This window comes from Staurois parvus, unplaced genomic scaffold (genome assembly GCF_062004578.1).
Source record: "Staurois parvus isolate SC_StPar_1 unplaced genomic scaffold, SC_StPar_1.0 ptg000578l, whole genome shotgun sequence".
Taxonomy (NCBI): domain Eukaryota; kingdom Metazoa; phylum Chordata; class Amphibia; order Anura; family Ranidae; genus Staurois; species Staurois parvus.
The window spans coordinates 645,765-667,828 of record NW_028318374.1 but is presented as its reverse complement, the minus strand read 5'-3'; the positions used below and the strand labels follow the sequence as shown (position 1 = coordinate 667,828).

General features: G+C 39.2%; 1 protein-coding gene across 1 annotated transcript in view; it reads left to right on the top strand.

Annotated features, from left to right (window-relative positions):
- ZRANB2 (zinc finger RANBP2-type containing 2) overlaps positions 1–19,337 on the top strand; it is a 45,396-nt gene extending 26,059 nt beyond the window's left edge. Inside the window, exons 6-10 of the mRNA XM_089692155.1 lie at positions 2,307–2,465; positions 2,764–2,915; positions 8,537–8,623; positions 11,887–12,048; positions 15,952–19,337. Of these exons, the coding sequence (XP_089548281.1) occupies positions 2,307–2,465; positions 2,764–2,915; positions 8,537–8,623; positions 11,887–12,048; positions 15,952–16,018 (627 nt within the window). The 3' untranslated portion in view covers positions 16,019–19,337. The remainder of the gene's footprint in view (positions 1–2,306; positions 2,466–2,763; positions 2,916–8,536; positions 8,624–11,886; positions 12,049–15,951) is intronic.
- Positions 19,338–22,064: the final 2,727 nt, after the last annotated feature.

Genomic DNA, 22,064 nt, shown 5'->3' with positions numbered 1-22,064 from the left:
AAAGTGTTCCCACAAGGTTGGGAGTGCACAATTTAAAATGTCTTTTAACCCTTCAGTAGAAACACCTGAACTCTATAGTTTGGAGACAGGTCCACATACGTTGTGTGATAGTTGGTTGTACACAAACGTTTTGCCATATAATGTACCTAAGGGGGTGTGAGACACTAAAGCTTCTAGACAGGAACAAATAATGATGAGTGGGGTTAGAACCTCAGAGGTTTTAACTCTTCTTTACTTTATTACCATAAAGTGCTAACTACTCATTACTTTATTAGTATCAGAACGGATAAGTTTTAGTTCTCAGCAGTAACTAGTGATCTTCTGTAGTTTCGAAAGCAGGATGTACTTTAATGTATCCCAACAGATGTGTGGCATGCTTAGTTACTGCTGTGTGTTTGTTTTGTGTCCTGAGAAAAGTAAAGTATACAACATCCAATAAGGCCCTGTATGATTTTGATTAGAATAGAATGGGAATATCCTCCTGCGCTTAATATGGATGAGTCCCTATCCTAACAGCTGCTATCACTCTGCCTTAACCAATAGGTAATAAAGTATCAAACACAAAAATAGTGAAGCGCTAAAGTGAATCCCTATAAACACACACAGTGCATATAATATTAACCAAAAATATTATATATAAGTTCCCTATACTCCAATGAAACTGTATAACCATCTGTGGGATTTCTATACATACACAAAAAAATTATCAAACGGAAAACATACCTCATAAATTAAATAAATCCGTGATAAGAAATAATAAAAGTGATACAAAAATAAAATCTGTGTCATTAATATTCAAAAAATTATATATATATATATATATATATATATATATATATGTGATGCTTTCTATAATATATGTGACAACCTAAAAAGAAAAAAAAAATTCATAAATTGTGATTCTCAATCAAATATACGCGATTAATAATTAATTGTGAAAGACCATACATTGAGCTATTAAATAAATAATCCACTATATCTAGTGATGTTTTTAAATATGAAAAAGTGTCCACAGATGAACAAAAACAGTCCATGCAATAAGGTGAAAACGACACTCAGTGATCTTCACTTCTAGTGCTCAAAAAAGAAATCCTCCAATGGCAGCAATGCCTGCTCACCTCCCCACCTCGACCCACAAAGGGCCACAAGGCTATAACTCTCCTCCAGGTAATCCTTTGCTTCCAAGCAGCTCAGTAAGGAATCACAGGACCTCCACTCCACCTCCTCTCAAACGTCATATAGGACACAAACAGAGCTTCCCATAGTGTAATACCGTTTATTTAAGACACTCCATATAACATGCTGTTTCCACTCACATGTGTTTTCTTAATGAAAAATGCAATTGCATTTTTCATTAAGAAAACACATGTGAGTGGAAACAGCATGTTATATGGAGTGTCTTAAATAAACGGTATTACACTATGGGAAGCTCTGTTTGTGTCCTATATGACGTTTGAGAGGAGGTGGAGTGGAGGTCCTGTGATTCCTTACTGAGCTGCTTGGAAGCAAAGGATTACCTGGAGGAGAGTTATAGCCTTGTGGCCCTTTGTGGGTCGAGGTGGGGAGGTGAGCAGGCATTGCTGCCATTGGAGGATTTCTTTTTTGAGCACTAGAAGTGAAGATCACTGAGTGTCGTTTTCACCTTATTGCATGGACTGTTTTTGTTCATCTGTGGACACTTTTTCATATTTAAAAACATCACTAGATATAGTGGATTATTTATTTAATAGCTCAATGTATGGTCTTTCACAATTAATTATTAATCGCGTATATTTGATTGAGAATCACAATTTATGAATTTTTATATTTTTTTAGGTTGTCACATATATTATAGAAAGCATCACATATATATATATATATATATATATATATATATATATATATATATATATATATATATATATATATATATATATATATATATATATATATATATATATATATATATTTAATATAATTTTTTGAATATTAATGACACAGATTTTATTTTTGTATCACTTTTATTATTTCTTATCACGGATTCATTTAATTTATGAGGTATGTTTTCCGTTTGATAATTTTTTTGTGTATGTATAGATATCCCACAGATGGTTATACAGTTTCATTGGAGTATAGGGAACTTATATATAATATTTTTGGTTAATATTATATGCACTGTGTGTGTTTTATAGGGATTCACTTTAGCGCTTCACTATTTTTGTGTTTGATATGATTTTGATTGCCGTTGTGGGTTTTTTTTTCTTTTTCCATGTTGTTGGTTAACCACCTAGTTAGAAATGGTTTAGAAAATGTTCTCTTGATTTTAGTTTGGGAGAAAAAAGAAAAAATATCGTGGAAAGCCAAGCAGCTCCAGCTCTAATTCAGTCGTTAAGAGTGAGGAGAAGGCGTCTGGAGGTGAGGAAGAGGAGGGGGATGAAGAGGAGGAAGAAGAGGATGGAGATCTGTCAAAATATAAACTGGATGATGTAAGTTGTTCTTCACAAACGAAAAAATCCACTAAGAAGGATCTTTGTCAGGATATTGGCAATACAAGCTGTTTCAAACCTCTTATTAGAAGCAGTCCATCCTGACTCCAGAAACTGGCGTAGGTTCCACACTTGAGGCAATGAAGCATTCAGTTTGACCTGTGTAACCAGTACTCATTTTATAAGCAAAGATTTAATTGCTCCAGCTATTTGCATAAATACATTTTAGGTTGGAGTGTTTGTAACCCATTATTGTAACTCTGGTACTGTTTTAGTAAGGATGTTATCCTCCCTCTAGGATGAAGATGAAGACGATGATGGTGACCTTTCAAAATATAACCTTGCCAGTGACGAAGAAGAGAATAGTAAAAATAGGAAATCCACACGCAGCAGATCAAAATCGCGTTCGTCTCGTTCCTCCTCCCGCTCAAGCTCAAGGTCTAGGTCCAGGTAAACGGGTACAGGTCAAGGGTAAAGCCAGGCAAAATGTCAGTATCTAAACTTTCTTACTTCATATATAATATACTAGAGACTTAAACTGCCTGCCATGCAATGTGCATTTGGAGTTTTATTGTTTTTCTCTTCACAGTTTTTTTTTTTTTTTTTTTTTTTTTTTTATATATACAGTGTAAGCATTTTATTTGCTTGTACTTTTAGCCTTCATAATTATAACCATTTTACTTTGAAATCTGAGCAGTCATATGCTTCTTAGTTGAATATATAATAAGCAAGGGAATTGTCAAAACTGGAGCCTTGCTGTCAAGAGTGCCTCTGACCTTGGCTGCAGGATGGATGAGGTGGAGTTGATTTATAATATAACTAAAGGCAAAACTTTTTTTATATTTAAGTGATGTCTGATGGGAGATTCCCTCACCCTGATTGTCTTGATCGCTATTTTCACCAGGAAAAAAAAGTGAGGATAAATCCAAAATTTTGAGTGGCCACCAGAAACAGAGGGGAAATCTTCCAGTAAGGACCCTTGTTTCCATGACAAGTGTTTGAGGGAGTTTACCTCACATTGAAAAACTTTTCTCTCGTAACCATTTGAGTCTTCAGGACAGGAAATGACTGAAAATCTCCCTGATGAGACACAGCTGGCAAAAAGAGGAAAGGGGGTTTTATCCCTCCCCTACACTATCCAAAATGGAAAAAGTTTTGACTTTAGCTATGCTTTTCTGGAAATGAACACTACCCCATATATACACAGGATTCCCTTGCCTTATTATGTAATAGGTTTTACTGAAAGAACACTTACTATCTAGACCTTTTCCTTTTGAGAGTACTGCCGCATTCCACATTGATAAGAAAGTCTTAGATAAAATGTTCAAAGTGATTTGGTTATGCAATGCTGCAGCAGCCATATGAATCGGTTTTGCCTTGTGAAATGTACAGAAAAATGGCTTTCCCCCTAAAATATATAACAAGTTCCTGCATCCTCTCAAGCTGCTTTACTAACCAGTCCGGACATTAAGGTACAGACAGTTTGTGACTGATAAACGTTGATGAGTTGGGTCAACCGTGGAGGGATAACAATTTATTTATTTATTTTTTTACTTTGACTGAAAATCACTATAGCCACATATTCTGCGCTCCAAATGTTAAAGTAAAACAATAGGCAAAATTTTTTTCATTTTTTGGTAGCGTAAGGGAGGGTTGTAACCCATCAGATTTTTTTTTTCTTTTTTTCGCCATCTGTGTCCCATTGCAAAGGTTTCCCTTCACTCCTGTCCGATAGCCAAGCAGGCAGTGAGAAGAAATCCCTGCTAATTAGGAAGATTCCTTGGGGACGCCCTTGTCACCAGAGCTAATGTCCCCATTGGAAGATTTCCCTTCTATTACTTTTCTGGGGACAACCCAAAATGTGGGATTTTCTTTTGCTTTCACTTTTCAATGATAATGGTAAACGTGGCAAATGGGGTGAATCTCCTTAATGGGGACACAGACCGCAATAAAAGCTGACAAGTGTTCTAATCCCTCTCCACTCTATCCAAAACTGAAAAAAAAAAAGTTTTGCTGTTAGTTATACTTTAACTGTAACCTGCATAGGATTTAAACCAACCCTTCCTTCAGACATCACCTGTCCTTTTTAATCACTTGTGAGATTACTTTGAGAGATCCCTTGCTACTGCCTATATTACATCTCTTTAGTTCTCTTTCTGTTGGCTGTGAGAGCCATTGTATGCGCTTGAAGCGCAGCTGACAGAAAAAGGGAGCCGGAGGCAGTAGTTGTAAGAGCTGGCATTATGCCAATGTTTACATAGGACAAGGATGGCTGTAGATGAATGTTCTGCTTAGGACTCATGTACACTGCAGCTGATAAACTCAAGTTTAGGAGCTGTTCAGCAGCCCCTGACCTAATTTTTTTGAACGTAGAAAACTTGTGTTCAGCAGTCGATTTTATCAGCGTTTCAAATGCAAAATGCTTGTAAACGCGGCAAATCGTGTTTATAAGCGTTTGCGTTTGACAATTTTTTTAACTCTTCCAGTTCCCGATGCTGTCCAGAGCCTTTTTTCATCATGTAAAATGCATGCAAAGCGTTTTCAAGGTACTCAGATTGATAAAACCCCTAACACAGGATGTTCTTATCAAGCTTGTCACACCTAATGACCAATTCACATCTCAGACCTCTCCCACCCTTGGAAACAAAAGATATGTTAATGCCCATTCACATCTCAGACCTCTCCCACCCTTGGAAACAAAAGATATGTTAATGACCATTCACACCTCAAATTTCTCATGAAGATCCCCTGCCAGGTGGCCTTAACCACTTCCCGACCGGCCGTTGCATATAAACGGCCGGACGGTGGCAGTGCAGGGCCGGGTGGCCGTTTATAAACAGCCTCCCCGCACCCTGCTTGTGCGCGCTCCTCCGGACACAGTGAAACACCGATCATCGGACGGGACCTCTGTACGAGGTCTCGATCATGTGATCACTGATTGGCCAATCAGTGATCACATGCAAAGTAGTAAGCAAGATGTCACTTCTGACATCATTGCTTACTACGTGTGAAATCTGTGCATGATCACAGAGGTCACATGGTACAAGGCTATTCACAACAGCCTTGTACCATGTGACAAGCTGTGACCAATCACAGCTCACTCAGTACTTCTCAATGAGTGCAAGAATGCAGCCAGAGAGAAAGAGAAATGATTGCTTTTACACCCATATAGGATGTAAAAGCAATCGGTGTAAAAAAAAAAAAAAAAAAATCTTCATCACCCCCCACAAGTAGTACAGTGTCACCATGGTGACACTGTACTGCTAGGGTGACAGTATGTAAAAAAAATAAAATAAAAAATAATATAAAAAAAAAAATGTAAAAAAAAATGTTTAAAAATTATAATTTTTGGTTATAAACTAATTTGGATTTTTTTTTTGTACTAAAAAGATAACGGAATAAATTTTGGCAAAGATTTATGATGAAATATTATTATTTATTTGCATAATTTTATAAAAAAAACACTTTTTTTTTCAAAATTTTTGGATTTTTTCATTTACATAGCAAAAAAAATAAAAATCCCAGCGGTCAATAAATACCACCAAAATAAAGCTTTATCTGTCTCAAAACAATTGTAAAAAATTCATATGGGTACAGTGTTGCATGACCGCGCAATTGTCATTCAAAGTGTGATAGCGCTGAAAGCTGAAAATTGCCCTGGTCAGGAAGGGAGTAAAAGTGTCCGGTCTGGAAGTGGTTAATGACTCCTCCACCAGACACCTTTCCCACCCTTGGAAACAGAAGAAATGTTAATGAGCAACTCACACCTAAGCTAATCTCAACACATACTGCTGTCTCTGCTTCTACTCTGTATTTCTCTGAAACAGTCTGAAATGGTTAATAATTTACCACTTGTCAGTGCATTCTGGGCATTTGGGAGGTTCACCTGTACTTATCTTTTAAAAAACGTATCTTTATGCAAACGCGGCTAAACAGACGTTTTTTAACCTACGTTTTCCAGCAGTCAGTTTCCATCGTTCAGAAATGTACCGTGTACATGGGGCCTTAGTGTTATCAGCTCTTGTGTGGACAGGGAGGGAGAGATTTACTAAAACTGGTGTGCGTGGAATCAGGTGCTGCTGTGCGTGGTAACCAATCTGCTTCTAACTTTAGGTTGTTCATTTATGCTTTGACAATAAAACCTGAAAGCTGATGCTCAGCTGCACCAGATTTAGTACATCTCTCCCATAGGGCTCTAACAACGAGGGATGGGGAAAAGCAGATGGGGCCAGTACAGAAAGAATTGACACTCTTGAAAGTCTTGGATCCTTAGAAAATATTAATGGGGTAAGAAAACCTAAAGGAATTTTTTTTTTTTTTGAAAATAGACAATATTGGTATACATAATAAACTACTACCCCAAGTGACTAAAAGGAAAGGTTCTGTCTGGCAACAAGGTATCTTTAATGCCTTTTTTGTTTTTTTGCATGCTTTTGGGAAATAAATGAAGCTTCAGGGTGCTGTAAGCCTGTGTCAGTCTCAAGAATACTGGAACGCATGTCTTCTGTATTGGTCATATGTTTGACTTTAAATTCGAGGGCTTTCAACCAAAAACAAAATTGAAAGGCATTTTAACAATATACCGCACATTGTTTTAATCATTTATTTTTTTTTTTTTTGTGTAACCACACGATTGAAATAGTGGTGGAACCACTTCTTAGGAGATGACGAATTTGTTGTGTCTTAAACTTGGTACACATACAGGAATTTTTCTTGTTCAACCCAGGTGGCTGAATGGGGAAAAAAGAGTTTGCCATACAGCTCTGATCGGATGCTGGTTTTTCAGCTTGCCTGTTTGACAGAAGCCGGTCATTAGTCTGGCTTCTGTTGCACAGGCTGCTGTACACACTGGCCAAATGGCAAACGGGTTTCTGTTGAGCCAGTTGATACCAACCAATAATTGTCCCCTATGTAGCAGCCTTTACATAACTGAGTTAGTGAAGTCCCCGTAGTCAACTCCCACCTATGGCTGTATCTAGGAATTCATTTTCTTGATGAAAGCTAATCGGTAAATTCATTTTTAAGTATCCTTCCCATACAGCAGTCACTCATAAATCCAGTAGTGTGTATGCTCTCCTCTGAGAGTTGAGATAGAAAACATGAATTGTGAGCTGTCTGGTATTTTGGCAGTATATAGTAAAGTGTGTGTATACCCCCCCAAAAAATGTTTGTTTTGAATAGAGTAGGGAAGGGTTAAAACACCCTTTCTTTCCTTCTTTTCTTTCCTTTTCTTTCCTTCTTTTCTTTCCTTTTCTTTCCTTCTTTTCTTTCCTTTTCTTTCCTTCTTTTCTTTCCTTTCCTTCTTTTCTTTCCTTTCCTTCTTTTCTTTTCTTTCCTTTCCTTTCCTTTCCTTTTCTTTCCTTTTTCTTTTCTTTCCTTTTTCTTTTCTTTCCTTTTTCTTTTCTTTCCTTTTTCTTTTCTTTCCTTTTTCTTTTCTTTCCTTTTTCTTTTCTTTCCTTTTTCTTTTCTTTCCTTCTTTCCTTTTTTTTTCCTCTTTTTTTTCCCTTTTTTTTCCTCCCCTTTTTTTCCTCCCTCTCTTTTTTTTTTTTTTCCCTTTTTTTTCCTCCTTTTTTTTTTTTTTTTTTTCTTCCTGTTGGAGTTTTTGTCTTCACTTCCTGGTACTTTAATGATTCTATTCATTTATATTTTTACAGATTTAGTTTATTGTGATTTAAAATGTTTCATCTTAGATGTCAATCTATGAGTTTTATTTTAAAATGTTCATCCTTATTTATTAAGGCAGTGCAAAAATGAGAGATGACCAGCAAAGTGCAATAAAACCAATTAGAATCCTCTAAAAATGTTTTGTTTGTCATGGTTTGCTGCGTCTTTGCTATGTACTGCCTTATGGAATAAGTCTGATTGTTGACACCCTGTTATTCTCTTTTGAGGTTCCTGTTTGTGTTTTTTTTTTTTGTTTTTTATTTTACTCTGTGGTATGGCATTTCTGAAGAGAACTTGTGTTTAAACCTGAACTCTATTCTGTGCGCTTCCTGTACAGTTGGTTGCAGGCACATGTGTATGAAGTATTGATCATCAGAGCTGGACAAAACTGCACCATGTTGTTTCAGGTCTCGCTCAAGGACTTCTTCCAGTTCCAGATCAAGATCACGCTCCAGTTCAAGAGACCGTTCTCGATCTCGAGGTTCCAAATCCAGGTGAATGAGGGATGCCAGGCTCTCTGTCACAGTGACAGAAAAGTGGTTCAGCGCCGTGTGATGCAGAACGCTTTTTTTTTTTTTTCCTGTTTTTGTTTTCTTATATTGGTTTTGTGCTGTTAAACTGTTATATTGAAGTTGTTTCTTCATGAATAACCTAGTTCAGTGTGTTTCAAAGTTCAGTACTTGCTATTCCACCATCACAACTGTTGTCATGTTTAAGGTGGTACTGAAGGTACATTTGTAAAAAAAATAACAAACGTGTTATGCTTACCTGCTCTGTGCAATGGTTTTGCACAGAGCAGCCCCAAACCTTTTCTCGGGTCCCCCGCTGGTGCTCCTGTCTCCCCCCACCCACTCTTGAGCCGACTTTGTTTCCTTCTGTACTCAGCCCCACTCCCCCCTCACTGGCTGTGATTGACAGCAGTGGAATCCAATGGGTCCTGCTGCTGTCTCTGAGCCAATGTGGAGGGGGAGAGCCACTGCTTTCGTGCATATTGCTGGATCAGGCTTAGGTAAGTATTAGGACTACTTAAAGTTACATCTATAATTTGTTTATAATTCAGGATGGAGTGTTTGCAGGCTGCTAGCACCACTTCCACTGTAGTGGCTTTAATACAAGTGGTACCTGTGTACACTGCCGTACTCTTGTACTACTGCAGCTAATCAAAACACTTCTTTTTGCAGTAAGGTTGCCTTACACAGATGTTTGATTTTCACACTTGCGCTCTCACTTTCGCTTTGACATCTATCAAATGCTTTGTCCTTCCTCCTTTTTATCTCTGTGGAGAGTCCAAAAGGAAACCACAATAGACTCTGCAGGTCTACAGTTGTCATCTTCTGTGTCGCTGACCACTGTTTAAAATCTTCGGAGAAGTATGAACATGAAGGTCACAGATCTTCATGCCTATGTGGGGACATCCTTTGGTCAGTGAAACATTTCTGGTCTGTTTATTGACTGGTGCTTGCAACTCTTTTGAAAGAGTGATGTATACCCGGCAATACAGGGATCGTAGATATGGTGTATAGTCAAAAGTATTTGGAAGGGTTCTGGTAATACTACAGCATACAAAGACACATTGGGGGTTCCTTACTAAAACTGGAGAGTGCAAAATCTGGTGCAGCTCTGCATAGAAACCAATCCGCTTCCAGGTTGTATTGCCAAAGCTTAATTGAACAAACTGACATTAGATGCTGATTGGCTACTATGCACAGCTGCACCAGATTCTGAGTGCTCCAGTTTTAGTAAATCTCTTAATATGTGCTCCTATCCTTATGGCATCAGTTTGGGGAACGCATCTTTCTGTGCCAGCATGATTGTGCCCCTGTGCACAAAGCCAGCTCCATAAAGACATGGTTTATGGAGATGGCTTGGGAGGATCTTCAACGGCCTGCACAGAGCTCTCTGCCATTTTGGTTGACTTGGAACACATATTGCAAGTCCTATCTTCTTGTCCAATATTAGTACCTGATCTCAGAAAAGGTCTTATGGCTGAATGGGCATACATACCCCCAGACGCACTCCAAAATCTTGTGGAAAGTCTTCCCACAAGAGTGGATGTGCTTCAGCTACAAAAGGCAGGATGGAGGTGGCAACTCCATATTAATGTCTGTCTTGGAAGGGGATGTCCAACAAGCTCATGTAGATGTAAAGGTCAGGCGTTCACAATCTTTTCACAAAAAAATGAATGCGAACAAGTAGTATCCTTTTCTGTGGGCTTTTTCCAGTCCATTTAGATGTCTTGCTCTATTTTTAGCTACCAGTTTTGCAGTTTTCCCACAAATTACTGGAAAGGGAATCTTTTCTGCATGTGGTATGACACAGGGCCTCATTTACAGTAACTGCAGTAACATATTGCTGGTAAAAACTTGCTAACAAATAGAAGGAAGCATTTGGTTAGTTGCTAGTACTGTGGTAATCCATGTACTTTTTTTTTTTTTTTCTTTTGGCACAGCATTTAACACTAGAGTATAGGTCTACCTAGGACACAAGAAAACTGGAAGCATTTGTAAACCTATGATAAATGAGGACTGTACAAACCTATCTTTTTCTGTGTCCCGTCCAGCCTGTCAGTATCTGTATACTGTACTAGAAAAATAACACGATCCTCATTAGGGAATTGTAGTAATTATAAATGACAACTGGCAACAAGAGCCTTGAACTCTACCTTAATGGGGGAAGATAGCTGAACCCTTAGTACAATTTTCCAGACCTGATTTTAATGACTTCACACACTTTTGCTCCACATTCTTGATTTGATTTATATTCCAGATTACAAATGATTAGTGAAGCGCTAGCCTACCCACAGAATAATGGTGTATAGTGGGTGAAATACCCCTTAAATTTAATAAACTCGCAATGATAATTACCAATTGTATTAAAAAAAAAAAAAAATCCCAGTACTATGGAATCCTAAACCAATACGGTTTACCCAAATTAGGACCTGGATCTGCTTAAAGAATAATAGGGGAAGTGCTAAATAAACCTAATTAAACACTTGATTTCAAATAAATACTTCTCAGAATCTCAAGAGTCGGTCACAGACCACGCGACTTCCTCAAGGAGTCGGTCACAGACCACGCGACTTCCTCAAGGAGTCGGTCACAGACCACGCGACTTCCTCAAGGAGTCGGTCACAGACCACGCGACTTCCTCAAGGAGTCGGTCACAGACCACGCGACTTCCTCAAGGAGTCGGTCACAGACCACGCGACTTCCTCAAGGAGTCGGTCACAGACCACGCGACTTCCTCAAGGAGTCGGTCACAGACCACGCGACTTCCTCAAGGAGTCGGTCACAGACCACGCGACTTCCTCAAGGAGTGAAACGCATGTGCACAGGAGTTGGTGCACAAATCCAAGTTATACCCCAAGTTGGATATATACACATATAGCTTTAGGATTCCATGGTACTGGAATTTTTTAATTTTTTTTTAAGACAATTGAAAATTATCATGGAGTTTATATAATTTTAAGGGGTATTTCACACACTATAGAGGGTTACACCATTATTGTGTTAGAAGGCTAGCGCTTCACTTATAATTTGTACTTCTGTTGTATGTGGGAAGACATACCAGTGTATAGCAGCAAGCCTCAGCTGTTATTTTTATTATTTATTCACCTTTACACTGAGTTGTATTTACTTACTAGCACATAGTAGCGCGGTGGGACAATCCCCTATATTCCAGATTCATTTTTTTTAAACATGTAACAGCAGCATTTGTTTTCTATTACCATATTAAATTCCCTTCATTTTTAATAAAGATCCAGCTCCAGGTCGCATCGGGGTTCTTCTTCCCCGAGAAAAAGATCTTACGCAAGCTCCCGATCCTCGTCATCTTCTGGGAGGGGCAAGAAAAGGAGCCGCTCCAGGTCCTCGTCCAGTGAGCGCAAAAAAAGGAGATCAAGATCACGGTCAACCGAAAGGTTTGGGTTACTGTAGAATTAGAAGGGGAATTGATGTGTACTCTGGGAAAAATGCCAAATGATTTTTTTTGTGTTCTGTTTGTAAATTTAACATTTAAATGTTTTACAGCTAACTTTTGTAACTCATTTACGGATAAGCTTTACTTTCCTTAATATTTACAGCTTGGAGAGAGAATCCATGCAGCTCACATTAGGCAGATAGGATTAGGAAGATTCATTTAGTACACTAATGTGCATCCAGTGCTCAAAAGTAGCATGTTTAATGCCCACTTGGGGGTGCTGTTGACCAGGACAAGGGCTGCAGAAGTAACAGAGAAACACTGAAACTTCTCATTTTCACACACTTCAAAGTATGGACTTTAGTAAAGGGTGGATTTACTAAAACTGGAGCGCTCAGAATCTGGTGCAGCTGTGCATGGGAGCCAATCGGCTTCTAACTTCAGCTTGTTCAATTAAGCTTTGAAAATAAAGCCTGGAAGCTGATTGGTTTCTCTGCAGAGCTGCACCAGATTTTGCACTCCAGTATTAGTAAATAAACCCTTAAGTGTCTATGGGTATTTGTGTGTGTCATTACAACCTGGAATTGAAATGGATTTTTGCTGCTTTGTAACATGATTTACCCTTCTTTTAAACCTTTTGCTGCCAGGTCCATATGGACCTGACGGCGGGGGATTATACAAAATCCAGTGGCTGCATCAACCAGAATTGTGTATAAAACTGACAGGCAGAAGTAGTCAGCGACTGCTGCCGCCCAATCGCTTCCACAGCCCCCAGTACTGGCGTCTCCTATAGAAAATATAAGGTAACTAAGTATGTCGCCATTTCATAGGCACACAGAAATAAAAGGTTTTGCAAGGTTTTTCCCAAAATGTGTGTTTGTGTCTGTTTTGGGGTGTTTTTTTTGTTTTTGTTTTTTTTACAGAAATTTAGTATTTTCCTTTTTTTATTCTCTAGGGTGTCTGCTTTCAGTGTGTGTGTGTGTGTGTGTGTGTGTGTGTGTGTGTGTGTGTGTGTGTGTGTGTGTATGTATATGTGTGTGTGTGTGTGTATGTATATATGTGTGTGTGTGTATGTATATATGTGTGTGTGTATATATGTGTGTATATATATATATAAATGTCTTGGGAGTTTTGTGTAATCTTCAGGCCTAGAATGATTTTCTTAAACGTATGCAAGAAATGTTTGCAAAGCCGGCTCTGGAATCTTGACTGTGCACAAGTATTCACCCCCCAAAAATCAATACTTTATAGTGTCACCATTTGCTGCAATTACAGCTGCAAGTCTTTTGAGATATGTCTATTAGCACAGCTAGGCGCTGGAATTTTTGCCCATTCTTGACGGCAAAACTGCTTGGGCTCCTTTAACTTAAATATGTTGCATTGGCATACAGCAGTATTCAAGTCCATTAGATTGTGGCCATTCCAAGACATTTAAATGTCACTCCAGTGTATTGTAGCATTAGCAGTATGTTTAGGGTTAATTGTCCTTTTGGAAGGTGAACCTCTGTCCCAGTTTCTAATCTCTGGCAGACTGAACCCAGTTTTCTTCAGGAATTGCTCTATTTGGTGCCCTTCTCCTTCTCCTCCTTCTCCTTCTCCTTCTCCTCCTTCTCCTCCTTCTCCTTCTCCTTCTCCTTCTTCTCTTTCCTGACTAGTTTTCTGGTCCCTGCCTGACAGATGGTGTCCTGTGCGACTCTGAAACATTGCACCGGGTGATTTGGCTTTCTGCAATAAAAGCTTCGAACAACAATTGATGATCCATGGTGTGCTGACGAATACGTGCATTTCGTTGATTAAAAACATCCCCACAGCTGCTGCCACCATGTTTCACTGTGGGGATGGAGTTCTCAGGGTCTCAGGAAGTGTTGAGTTTGTGCCACACATTGCGTTTACCATGATGACTGAAAAGTTAAATTTTAGTCTCGTCTGACAAGAGAACCTTCCATGTGTTTAGTGAGTGTCATATGCTGGTTGGCTAACTCCAAATGTATTTTTCTATTTTTTGTTTGCTTCAAGCAATAGCTTTTTTTTTTTTCTGGCCATTCTTCTGTAAAGCCCCACTCCGTGAGCTGTATGGCTTTATGGAGAGATACTGCCATCTCTGCTTTTGAGCTTTGCAGCTCCTCCATTGTTATCTTTGGTGTTTTTGTTGGTGGCCTTTTCTTGTCATATTCTTTGCATTTTGTTATTATTATACAGTATTTATAAAGCGCCAATAGTTCGCTCAGCGCTGTACATTACAGAGGGGGACAGAACATGTGACAGAACAATACCAATACAATGCAAAACATGAGGGGATTGAGGGCCCTGCTCTTTCGAGTTTACAATCTAGGAGGTATAATGATATCTACTGGTTCTCAGTGGGATTTTCAAAGAGAAAATCCCTCTCCACTCAAAACAAGACTGAAAGCCGATTTCTATGCTGAGCTGCACCAGATTTTGCATGCTCCAGTTTTATTAAATCAACCCCTTTTGTCTTGTTCGGAGAGGTCCTTGGTCTTCGTGTTGCAGATGGAGGGGCCTTTCAGAACAGGTTTATTGTATTTACAGTGACACCACAAGACACTTTGTATTCAGGTAGACCAATTGGGTTGTAGAAGCATCATCGGAGAAAGGAGGAAGCACAGCTCACCGACCTAGTGCATGAATATGGATGATTGTGGCCTTGGCCAGTGCAGCTAAAGCCCAGCCACACTGGCCGGGCCTCGCCGGAGCGGCACTGGCCGAGACCACACTCATCCATCTTCATGCACTAGATTGGTGAGCTGTGCTTCTTCCTTTCTCCGGTGATACTTCTACACCCCTGAATGGTGGATAGACGCCAGCTGTCTTCACTGCAACCGGCGAGGAGGTCCTTATGTCAGCTTAGAGCTGCACTGCAGGTTATACCTAGATCAAAGTTAAGTAGGTTGACTACATACTTTAGGGGTTTCAGAACAAAGAATGTGAATACCTATGCACAGTCAAGAATGTTGTTTGTCCTATATAATGTTTGTGTCATAGTGGAAAATATTTTGCTCCTTCAAAGTCGTTGGCATGCTGTGTACATCACATTATACAAAACCCCAAAAAATCCATTTTAATTCCAGGTTGTAATGCAAACAGGAAATACCAAGGCACTGTATGTGAAAGACAGCGAGAGAAAATTCAGCATACACATGTTTACACAGTGATCACATTAAGCTGTGCCTGACTGCTGCTTCTGGTGGTTCTCGAGAAGACATTTCTCTTTGTCTCTGCAGCAAGAAGAACCCTCAATTCTTAAATAAAGGCCAGGTGAAGCAACAGGAGCTAGATATCTTTTCATCCTGTAATTTTTGTCTGGGAGTCATAAACAGTTTTTGGGGTTCTTTAGCCCGCATCCTAACCCTTTAAGTGCCGGGAGGCAAAGGCAGGCATTCCAAACATGTGACTGCTGTGAGGCCACATATATAGGTCAGGTCAGCAAGAAGAGGTTAAAGTGTATAGTAAACATAACATTTTCAGTACATCTCTGCAATGTATGCAACAAACATCTAATGTAAAGAGGAGTTGGTGCCTCTGTTGACAAGGACCCGATACGTCAGTGCTAACACACTATCTTGTAGTTTACAACAGACAGATCAAAAATACAGAGAATCCGCTTCACAGAAATTGGAGAAGAAAATCTATTGCCAACATCAGCCAAAATTGTTTTCTAGCTTGTTCCAGGCATTATTTGTTCAGCCACTTCCTAAGCTACCCGTCTGTCCCTTCCACCCAAATGAACATACAAATGTACATGTTTATTGTCTGATTTGATATTATAAAAACATAGCATAGATATAATGTAACAGGACTGTTTGTACTGTAACAAAGTAACGAGTGTTAAAGAAAAAAAAAAAAAAATTAACAAGATGCCTACCTTTCAATTTCTCTCTTCCAGGCGCAGACTCTCACCATCTGGCTCGTCTCATTCTGATTCCCGATCGTCCAGTCACAAAAAGAAATAGATATTTAGGAGTAATGTCCACTCTAATGCATGAGGAGGATAAAATGTTGCAAAAAAGAGTTAAAAAGAAATCTCCATGTTTTATTTGATCTGTAGCAGCAGAAGTGCTTTGACCTGTGCTTCCTCTAAACCTCAGATACACTCAGTCCAGCATTTTAAGCCATAAGCGTTCTACTGTGTTTTCCCCACCGTACAGGATGGAGTAGAACACTGCAATAAAACGGCATAGATTTTGTTTCTTAAACATAACGTCTTTCATAGGATTTTTTGTTTTATTTGTAGTTTTTGGCTTTTTGTTTTCTTAGTTTACCTATGTTTACATCCTTATCTACCCTTATAGCATGCAACAAAATGTGAATTTTAGTTTTACGTATCTTTGTTTTTGGTATCCCTTATGGCTTAAAATGCAAAAGCGGTATTTCACTGGGGGGGGTGGGGGCAAAATTAGGCTAACAAGGTCTTGTTTGATCCTCAAGACTAAAAAGAAAAAAATATAATGTATTTTGGTGGTGTTTTCAAGGTAAGTATTAGTTATTTGTATGGAACAGTGTCAGCATATCATGGAGTACTTGAGCTTGGCAGTTTTATTGTTCAGTCATTTCTGCAGTCCGACACCTCGATAGACAAAACTGGCGGTCTTTAAAAAAAAAAAAAAAAAATGGAGGAAAGGAAACATGGAGGCCTGTGTCGGCAAACTGGCTGCTGGCCTGTATTTTCTAATGTGCTTTAAAAAAACATCAGCTGAGATTTCATTGGTGGGCAAAACTCCCAAAGTGTGTTCCAGCTCATAAGCCATGCAAAATGTGGGAAAAAGTGTCAACTAATCAGATTCCTGTGTGCTGTAGTCTGACCATAGAGATTGTTTCTGAATGGTTGTTACATGTTGCACTCCGATCATGATTTTCTCTAACTAAAAACACCTTCCAAATATTTTCTTTTTCTCAGCTGTAATAATTGCATGAAATCTGGCTTATTACTGAGTTGGAATAGCTAAACTGAAATTGAAATCAGGTTTGAAATGGAAGGTGAGGAAAAAAAACACATCACTTACAAAGAAAAACACACCTGTTGCGCAACCCTAATCTGTCTTTGCTCCGTGCAGCTACAGCTGCCTAAAGAAACAGCACAACCAATGATTCCTGGTGTGTCTGATGTTTGTGGCCCTGTGCTGTGGTTTTATCTGCCAAACCCTACATCACTTCCCTGTTCCTTAAGGCTGGTGCACATGTGCCTAATATTGGCCAGTTCAACAGAAGCCAGCAAACATTTGGCCCGTGTGTACAGCAGCCTGTCCAAGCTAATGTCTGGCTTCTGGAAAACCAGCAGCCAATGGCTGTGAGCACTGATCAGTGTGGCAGGGTGGGGGGGCAGTCCACCTGTCAGAACACAAAAGCTCAGCAGGGGTGATCACCACACTAACATTGCTTAGTACAGTGTCTTCTTTCTTCTTTTTTTCTTCTTTCTTCTTTTTTTCTTCTTTCTTCTTTTTTTCTTCTTTCTTCCTTTCTTTTTTTCTTTCTTTTTTTCTTTTTTCTTTCTTTTTTTCTTTTCTTTTTTCTTTCTTTTTTTCTTTTTTCTTTTTTCTTTCTTTCCCTTTTTTTTTCTTTTTTCTTCTTTCTTTCCCTTTTTTTTTCTTTTTTCTTCTTTCTTTCTTTCTTTTTTTTCTTTTTCTTTTTTCTTTTTTTCCTTTTTTTTGTCGTTCAGTCGGCTGGGTTTAACGTTAAAAAAAATTTGTGTGCCTAACATGATGTAAGTCATGGCAAATGAACCACAGCATGTGGCATTGGACCAGTACACCTTTGGCAGTAACACCTGACTGGGTTTCTAATCCTTCCACAATTCCCCCCCCCCCCCCCCGAAAAAAAAAATTAAATAATTGTATATTCTGTATACTCCTTGCTGTAGTTATACTTTGAGGGCCCTTTCACACTGTTTTGTTGCACTGACATGCAGCAAGCCATTTATGTTGAATGCCACCCCACCTTGCCAACATGTGCATTGCAGCATGTAACAGTGTACTAACATGCTGTGTGGTGTGCTGCCAGAAATGTTACCTGCACCTTTATTCTCCTATCACACGGCGTTCTGTCTAGATCTATCTCAGTTTTTCAGACGGATCCAGACTGAACCACAATGTGTCTGTATGGGTGGGTGGATATAAACGGATGATCATCAGTTTGCATCCGCCTACATCTGTCCGTTTTTTTAGGTCTGTTTTTTTTCATCTTTTTCTTCTTTTAAATGGAACAGCCAATGTCCACATCCGTTGAAAAGAAGCGTATGTAGACTGATGTAAATTGAACTGAATCAAATGAATATAAACTGAATTGAAGACTGATATGCAGACTGATATAAACTGAATCAGTATTTTCTTTGAAAAAAACGTGACTGAAAGGATAACATCCGTGTGAAAGAGGAATTATGGTTCATTGGGCAGCACTAATGCACTGCAATGGTGTGAATGGACCCTAAAGGGTGGCCTAATAAGGAAATCTACTAGATTTGTAGTGATTAAATTGACTCTGTTGCTAGGTCAGATAGCACCACCCGCCAAAGAAGAGTGTTTATATTTTCCTGTCCCTTCAGTGTTTTCCGATCTTTTCTCTCCTGCAGAGCAATGGCCTCTCTGCATCCAAGACACTGAGGGGTAAATAGTATTGGTCTTTTGTAAGTGGTGTGTGTTTTTGTTTTTTTTCCTACAGAGCCGCACTAAAGCGATAGTGGTCAGTTTGGGTGTGTTTGCTGATTTTTTTTTTTCGCAGATGAGGCTCTGACACAGAGGTTTGATCAGTGTTGGTACCCTCCCTGTAGTGGATAAAAAAAAGTAGACTGCTGTGCATATAGCGGGTAAAACAGTTGCTGTCCGTAATTTGCTGTTGTCTGGAGTTGTGCCATAAATAGGCCTGACAAAAACAGGTTTGTTTTCTTTCCTCCAACTTTTTTATTTTTTTTTGTAAATCAGGCCAGCCACTGATGTGAGCGGGTCAGTCCTGTTTGTCACTATCACTTGCTGACAGCTGTATCGACTTCTGTGTCCTATCTTCTCTTGAATGTAAACTGTCACTCAGAGTAAACGTATTTGTGCCTCTCTTTCTAAAAGTTACTCTTAAACTATGTGCAAAGCCTCTTATCAGACGATATTAAAGGTAATTACTAGTTTGTCCATCTTTTGTATACCCCAGGTGAGAGTTTTTACTGTTGTTTTGGGGGCCACACACAAACTGAACTTCAATTATGGTTTTGTCAGATATAGCGAACTTGTAGTTCGTTTTTAGGTTTCTTTTTTTCTGTAGAAATGTGTAAATAAAAGATCACACTGACTCGTGCACTAAGTGTTTCATTCATTTGACTTCTAATATTGATAATGTGTAACCACCGGCTTTATGGGTAATGTTGCGCAAGAGCTTTCCATGCCATTACATTGAAATTTACACCATGAAAACTTATGACAAGTGAGGCCTGCTGGTTGTACGAGATGTCCTTTTAAAAGGAGAAAGATGATGAGGCCTTGCTGTCCTCTATAGATTGGTCTGGATGACCAGAAGTGGAGAACAGACTGCTATGTCAGGATGATTAAAGTCACACTAAACAATCATTCTCCAAAAATAATCCAAACACATCCACTTATTACACGTGTAATAAAAGCGCCACACCCTTAATACTTTAAAGCAGCAATTCCACCTCAAAGAAACCAAATAAATTTCTTAGTGCTATAACTTAAATAAAGGAATGCGCTAAAACCACAAACTATTCCTAATTTAGTGTAGAAACATTAGTGCAAAAGATATATATATATATATATATATATATCTCCTCAATATCAAAATTATGTGCAAAACTATTTTTTAGTGCATAAGTAATTTACATAATTAAATATTGTGAATATAAAAAAAATGTCCAATTCTGAATTTCTTCAAATGTCCAAACAAATCCTTTACAAATTCAGGTGCTCTCAAAGAAATTGTGCCAAAATCCACCACCAAAGTAAAGTTGGGTAACTCACCAGAGCTCCATGCTGATCAATCTCTAGATCAGCAAAAAACGCTTTTTGCTCTGGGAGCAGATGCAATAAATCAACTTCTCAGGTGTGATGATCAATAGCTACACAATCATCCATAAGGTAGGTATCCACCACTCAATATAACGGTTCCAGGAGCATTATATCACTCTCTCTTTTTATATCTCTCCACCGAGGTCATGTTTGGGAATGAAAGAAAAAAATCATGGTGCAGCCAGTTTTTTTTATAAAAGTATCCAACAATTTAATAAAGATTTACACTCACAAAAAGGGTGTCTTCACCGACACCAGTATAACAGCAAATGGTATAACCGTCTCCTGCTCCCCGCACACTCACTACAGCGCTCGTGACTCAATCCTCTCCACAGACGTCAGCATCCAGCAAGCCAAGCCCTACTAGTTTCGTCATGAATGAGAAGTTGATTTATTGCATCTGCTCCCAGAGCAAAAAGCGTTTTTTGCTGATCTAGAGATTGATCAGCATGGAGCTCTGGTGAGTTACCCAACTTTACTTTGGTGGTGGATTTTGGCACAATTTCTTTGAGAGCACCTGAATTTGTAAAGGATTTGTTTGGACATTTGAAGAAATTCAAAATTGGACAATTTTTATATTCACAATATTTAATTATGTAAATTACTTCTGCACTAAAAAATAGTTTTGCACATCTACTTATTAATGGCTCCATAATCTGTTTTCACAAAATGTTCTTGCTGTGTTTTTTGACTTGTAACCTCCTCTGTGAGCTCCCAAACCTCGCACTTCCTCCATACTTCCATATGTTTGGGACAACTGGTGCGGTCTTGTTCACACCTCTATGCATGCTACAAATCCCATAGTCCACCTTGAGAGTGCGCTACGTTCCTACTTGCGAGATGTGGCAATTTATTTCTCAGAATGGACTGTAATAAAAAAAGTTTGCTTACCTATACACTAGCGGCTGTTGTCACCTTCAAAGTATTCCCCTTGTGAAGCTACGCAGTTTTCTAGATAACTGTACCACTACTGGCCACATTTGAATCCAGCCTTTGTTTTTGTCTGCCTGCTTCTTGTGTCATCATGTACATCTTCTTGCATCTCCTTAAACTGCCTATGTCATTCTGAAACACACCATAAGCTTGTTGTAACAGAGCCAAATTTTCACTCGCACTTTTGCCAATTTTCATGCAAATTTGAAGCAAATCCGCTGCTCCAGATTCCTGTCACTCATTTTCTGCCAACAGAACTGGCACACGTTATTACTACCGTATTTGCCGGCGTATAAGGCGACTGGGTGTATAAGACGACCCCCTAATTTTCCAGTTAAAACATAGGTTTGGGCTATACTCGCCATATAGGACTACCCCCCCCCCCCCCCCCCCCTTCTGAGGCAACACCATTTAACCACAAGCCTACAGGGCATTTATACCCCCTTCCTGCCCAGGCCAAGTTTCAGCTTTCAGCTCTGTCACACTTTGCCAATTGCGTGGTCATGCAACACTGTACCCATATGTAAATGTTATCATTTTTTTGTGACAGAGCTTTATTTTGGTGGTATTTAATCAACTTTGGGTTTTTTATTTTTTCTTAAACCAAAAACCACTGAAAATTTTGAAAAAAAAAAAAAACAATTCTGTTTTCTAAAATTTTGTAAATAAGTGATTTTTCTCCTTCACTGATGTGCGCTAATGAGGCTGCAGTGATGGGCACTGATAGGTGGCACTGAAAGGCAGCACTGATACATGGCACTGTTAGGTGGCACTGATGTGCACTGATAGGCGGCACTGATGGGCATTGACAGGCATCACTGGGCACTGAAAGGCAGCACTGATAAGTGGCACTGATCTGTGACACTGAAAGGCAGCTCAGATGGGCACTGGTATGTACTGATATGTGGTATTCATGGGCGCTGGCACGTGGCACTGATGAACACTGACAGGTGGCACTGCTGGGGCTACACTGATCATCAGGGCACATGTACCCTCCGCGGAATGCCGATTACCGGCTCTCCTCTCCTCTGTCAGCGTGACAGCTCGTGGGGAGAGAAATGCC